The following is a 5,604-nucleotide window of genomic DNA, read 5'->3' as shown; positions in this document are numbered from 1 at the left end:
TGGGTTGCCCATCTCCGAGGGCAGGTCTCTGAGGATACGTACTTAGGTTTTCCCACGGAAAGCATCCCCACGTTGCTGGGAAGTGGTGACATCAGGACGATGCACCTTCGGAGAGCCCCCCGCAAGGGATAGCAGGGCTGGCCGTGGTGGGTCTCGGGGTCCTGTCTCCCTGCAGCCGGCCAGCCCGGGGCAGTGCGGTCAGGGGTGTGCGTGTGTACATCCCTGCCATGCCTGTGCGGCCCTGACTCTGTGGAGGCTCATTTCAGGAGGTTTCCTTGGAAACCCGGCAGCCAGCACGAGGAGGGAGCGTTCCTGAGACAGCTTTGGCCCCAGCGGGAGATGGCTGGGGGCAAGGCTGGGTGGAATGGCTTTCCCCGGGGCTGAGCTGCTCCGGCTTGGCGCAGGGAAGTGGGATGCTTCGGCAGGCGCTCGCCAGCTGCCGTCTTGATTCCCGGAAAGCCTTTGACCTCCTGCTGTGGGGTGCCTGCAGACCCTAACCCGAGGCTTTGTCTTTGCAGGAGCAGGAAGATCCAGATCCGAAACATCCCCCCACACCTGCAGTGGGAGGTAAGGAGCGGATGATCCTAAAAGCATCCTAAAATTCATCTCCTCCTCCGTCAGTTGTGCTGAGCAGCACAAGCTGCACTGCTGGAGTGTGTGGTCTGGACATGGGTCACCCTTTTACCTTCCCAGAAACCTCAGGAGGGAGGTGGAGAGTGAACTGGACTCCATCTCCTGCCTGTTTGTGGGTCCCAGAGTCGTGGGGCAGCTTTGAGAAAATGGGATGCAGGTGGGCGAAGGCATTTAAGCGGTTGGGTGATGCTGGCTCTTTGGAGGGTGTCTGTGGGGGAAGCTGGCTCTGCCCCTGCCTGCTCCCTGCCTGCCCGGCAGCCTCTCCTGCCCACCTCACCTGCCCTGTTTGCTGCTCCCTCCCCAGGTGCTGGATGGCCTGTTAGCTCAGTACGGGACGGTGGAGAATGTAGAGCAAGGTAAGATGGTCCAGCATGGTCCTCATCTGTGCTGAAGTCCCAGCGCCGCTCCCCAGCTCTCTGCACACTGGAGAAAACCCAGTGGGGTGAAACCTGGTTTTCCCAGTTGTGGGTACTGAGCTAAAACAATTTTCCCCATCCAGTGGTGAGATGGCATGGGCCATCCATCCCCAGGGCTTCTCCTGGTTGCTGGCAAATGAAAATCTGCGTGTCCCCACAAGTGAAAACGAGCTGGGTGTTGTTTGGGGTCTGCTGGTGGGTCGGTGATGTCCAGCCATCCAACCTCTGTGGCAAGGGTGGCAGGATCTTAAGGAAGCTAGGAGGGGACTTTTTACCAGGGCCTGTAGTGACAGGACAAGGGGTAACGGGTTTAAATTGAAAGTGGGGAGGTTTAGATTAGATATCAGGAAGAAGTTCTTCCTGGAGAGGGTGGGGAGGCACTGGAACAGGTTGCCCAGAGAAGCTGTGGATGCCCCATCCCTGGAAGTGTCCAAGGCCAGGCTGGATGAGGCTTGGAGCAACCTGGTCTAGTGGAAGGTGTCCCTGCCCATGGCAGGGGGATGGAAATACATGATCTTTAAGATCCCTTCCAACCCAAACCTTTCTGTGATTCTGTGATCTGGCCTTGCACCCTCTGGTCCTGTGCCAGCCTGGCCCCGTCCTTGTGCCGGGTGCAGATACAGTGATGCACAAGCAGGCACCTTGCGCGGTGGCTGGGGCCATCCCCCACGGGACAGGCATCACCCTCCCACCATCCCCCCCTGCATCCTCCCTTCAGGGAGGACGTCTCTCTCCTCCCCTGCTCTGACGCTCCTTCTCTTGCTTTTCCCCTAGTCAACACAGACACAGAAACAGCCGTTGTCAACGTAACGTATACGACTAAGGAAGAAGCAAAAGTGTAAGTGCGTTTTGTTTCATTCTGTCCATGTTTTCACACCACCTGAACTTTTCCCAAGGAGTCTCAGGTAACTTCCAGGCTTCTTGTCTTGTTGGGTTGTTTCTAAGCTCCTACAGAGTAAGCTTCAGGTGCCCCGAGGGCTGTCTGGGTGTCTTCTGAAGGCAGAGCAGGCAGGTGTTGGTTTTATCTCGAGCTGTGGCCTCTCACGTGTCTTCTCTTCCCCCCAGCACTGGCGAGTCTCCTGCCCTCGCCCCTAGCCTGGGAAGTGGGGTTTCAGGGCCATCAGCCCTGCAGTTGTCCCCTCTTGCTCTGTGCCTTCTCCTCTTGTCCCCAAGGGGCTCCCAGATGTGCCACCTCGCAGTTGGGACACTGTCCCCCCTACAGGGTCCTGTGCAGGGTCACAATGGCCTTGTCTTCGGGGAGAAAGCTGAGGGTCAGGTCAGATAAGCAGTGTGTCCAGGAGTCATCTTCCCAGCTTGGAATTCCAGACCTAAACTGGGAGTGGAGCAGATTAATCACCCAGCCTGAGCTGCTGGAGAGATGGGATACGGTGAAGGAGGTGGGAGAGGCAGGCGGTGAAGAAGCTGGAAAGGGAGTTGGGGTTCCCAGTGGAGAGGTACCACATGCTGCATCCTTCTCCTTGGAGCAGCACTCTCACAGCCCCTCTTCCACTTTTTCTATGCGTGAAAAGCCCGTGAGAGCATTCCCACACCCTGTGATAGCTTCTGGCCAGCACGTTGCCAGGGGGAGCAGCAGATCCTGAGGCTGGCATCCCACCTCTGCTGGGAGGGACAAGCCATGTGCCACCCACATGGGAGGGGACATTGTCCCACCACGCTATGGGGGGGGACACATCGTCCCACCACACTACGGGGCTTGCTCTGCGTGGGGAAAGTGAGGGGCTCTGGCTTCCCGTGGCCACCTTCTCCAGGCTGGGGTGGGAGGAAGATGCAAGGCTGGGGAAGGACCACGGGCTACACAGGCAGGTGGCAGGGGTGCTCTCCCCAGAAAGCCCCTCACCACCCCAGCCTCTCCCTACCTTGCAGAGCAATTGAGAAGCTGAGCGGCCACCAGTTTGAGAACTATTCCTTCAAGATTTCCTACATCCCGGATGAAGAGGTGAGCTCCCCTCCACCCCCCCAGCGATCCCGCCGTGGGGGCCACTCTTCCAGGGAGCGGGGCTCGTCCCCGGGGGTCTCCTCGCAGCCCAAACAGCTCGATTTCCCACTGCGGATGCTGGTGCCCACGCAGTTTGTTGGTGCAATCATAGGAAAGGAGGGCTTGACCATAAAGAACCTTACTAAGCAAACCCAGTCCAAGTAAGTACCTTGAACGGTTTTGTTTCCTTCCGTAGGGTGCTGTAGGTCCCCGGCACGGGTCCTCCACGCACTCGTGACTGCCGAGTGCAGGCCAGCGCTGTTTTCTTGGGGTGCAGCCTTCGTGGGATGGTGGCAGGGCCCATGTCCTAAACTGTTCCTGCTGGCTGGGGGGGTCTGGGTGTGGTGAGAGGGGGATGCACGCCGAAAACGGCCAGGAATGGGCTTTTAAAGCCTCATCACGAGAATGGCTGGGGAGAGGCTTGAGGGAAAAATGGCAAGTTTGGGGATAAGGGGTGCTGAAGGGGGATCGTAAGTACAGCAGCCGGTGCCCGTGTGGGCTTTGCCTTTGGGATTTGCTCATCCCGCAGTGCCCCGTATGGGCTGGAGCTGTGGTAGGGGGAGAGGGGGCACCGTGGGAACGCTGCCTTGAGAAGGATGGGCTTTTCCTAAGTGTTTGAAGCCTTTGTTTTGCAATCTAACATCTCTATTTTTGAAGAAAAAAAGACGGGGAGGGGGGCTGCCTTGCCAGTTTTCCGTGTTTCTCTTGTCAATGTTGGCATTGATTTCACCTCTGATTTTCTGCATGGTTTTCCTGCATGGTTTGTTCCTGCCCAGATTTGTTTGTGTTTAACCCAAAGCTGTCTTCTCCCATGCTCATCGTCCCGAACCCGGTGGTCCCACAGGACGTAGGACTCCCATACCAGAACATCCTAGTTCTCAGAGAAGCTTGTAGAGGCAAATTATTTGGGAATAGCGCATCCGCTTGAGCAGGAGGTAGCAAGACGCGCCGCTCTGCAGCCGAGCGAGCCGAGCCCCAGCGCTGGGTTTGCAGGAAGAGGTTTGTACGGAAAGTGGGCAGACACGTAGGGAGAGGAGCTCTTTGAGCCCGGCTTGCCCTAGAGCGTGGCCACCTAGTACTGTGAGTCGGTCTGGGGTGGCCGCAAGCTCTTCTCCAGGTGAGTGCCCTGGTGTGATGAGCAGCGGGTGTAGCCTTGTCCTTGCCACTCGAGACTGGGTGGTTGCCCTTTCCAAGCCCTGTGCCTGGCGAGGAAGGAGGGAGGCGACTGTGAGGCCACAGGCTGCTGCCCAGGGCAGTTTCTGCTGCTGAGCCATCCCACCCTGTGGGTTGGTTCCCTGTGCGTGACCCAGAAACCTGGTGCCATGGAGGAAGGCCGTGCTCCATGCTCTCGCCTCTCCTCACCTGCCTGCAGAGGCCACGTGTCAGGGTGGACCACCACCTCCAGCCTTGGGCAAGGGGGACCTCACGCACCCGGCCCAGGCAGTTGCAGGAGACTGTTACCTTCAGTCTGGGGCGTCAGCCCGCAGCTCTGTGCCTGCTCAGCTCACCCTCACCCACCGCTGCGCTGATCCTGGGCGCATCCTGCTGCCTGGCCTCTGCTCCTGCCTGGAACGATGTTGAGTCCTGGATTCCTGTGGTCACACAGGACTTCACCCCTGTCTCCAATACGTGCTGTTGAGCTCCAGGGCACAAAACTGGCCCCGGGGTGAGCCATCTTCCGTGGTGGAGAAGGAGCCTGGACCAAGAGCCCACCCCACCAGAGGACCTCGCGCAGTGGTTGCAGCCCCCGCAGTTTGACAGCGAGAGAGGACAGTCCCTACCGAGCAGCCGTGGGGCAGGATAACCCTATGTGCACACTGCAGCATCAACGTGGAGCGGGACTGTCCCTCATGGCCAGCACTCCTTGAAGCTTTCCCAGCCCTCTAAGGTGCCTGGGGTCCCAGGCAGCTGCAGGTGCGATGAGGGGATTGAGGGTCCTGCGTTCTCCTGTTGGACTGGAGCTATGCAGCAGCAGCAGCACTGGGACATGCTGGGAAGTTCAGAGCCCTCCTCCAGCTCTTCAGAGTGGGACATGCCCCAACGCAGTGGCCCCGTCCTGGTGCTTCATCTCTCCACAGATTGAGCTTGTGCCTGCACATCCAGGTTTGGGATGGGTTGGAGGTCAGCCAGAAAACTGGCCTGTGTCCCTCTCCGGGCCTCCCCTGGGGTACTTGTCACTTTGTTGTGTCCATTCGGCCCATCGGTGTGTCTTGGCCCTCCTTCAGTCCAAAGGCTGAGCTGTGTGCCCATCTCCACCAGCCTCCTGCCCGACTCCTCTCAGGGGTTTGTTGGACGACTCGTTGGTTCCCCCTGGTTGGGAGCATCAACCCCGCTAGTGGTCAGCAACCGAGCATGGGCCCACCGTCGCCTTTGGGGGCACATTGCGATGGATTTGCCCTCTCCCTGGCAGAGGGGGTGCCCCCGTGCGCAGCTGCCTCTGAAGGAGCAGACCTTCCGTGTCAGCCTGATGGAGCCTCAGACACCTCAGAGGGTGTCACACAGCACACAGCTGGGTCGCTGCGTGCCGTAGACATGGCCACGGGGCCGGGGGAGCTCAGC

General features: G+C 59.1%; 1 protein-coding gene across 1 annotated transcript in view; it reads left to right on the top strand.

The window, feature by feature from the left end:
• Positions 1-518: 518 nt before the first annotated feature.
• Positions 519-5,604, top strand: part of LOC104515655 (insulin-like growth factor 2 mRNA-binding protein 2) — a gene marked incomplete at both ends in the record, with an annotated part of 7,790 nt that continues 2,704 nt past the window's right edge. The window contains 4 exons of the mRNA XM_010159710.1: positions 519-567; positions 938-989; positions 1,824-1,887; positions 2,934-3,206. Of these exons, the coding sequence (XP_010158012.1) occupies positions 519-567; positions 938-989; positions 1,824-1,887; positions 2,934-3,206 (438 nt within the window). The remainder of the gene's footprint in view (positions 568-937; positions 990-1,823; positions 1,888-2,933; positions 3,207-5,604) is intronic.

The sequence above is a fragment of the Eurypyga helias genome, unplaced genomic scaffold (assembly GCF_000690775.1).
Source record: "Eurypyga helias isolate BGI_N326 unplaced genomic scaffold, ASM69077v1 scaffold15599, whole genome shotgun sequence".
Taxonomy (NCBI): domain Eukaryota; kingdom Metazoa; phylum Chordata; class Aves; order Eurypygiformes; family Eurypygidae; genus Eurypyga; species Eurypyga helias.
This window is presented reverse-complemented; position numbering and strand designations above follow the sequence as displayed.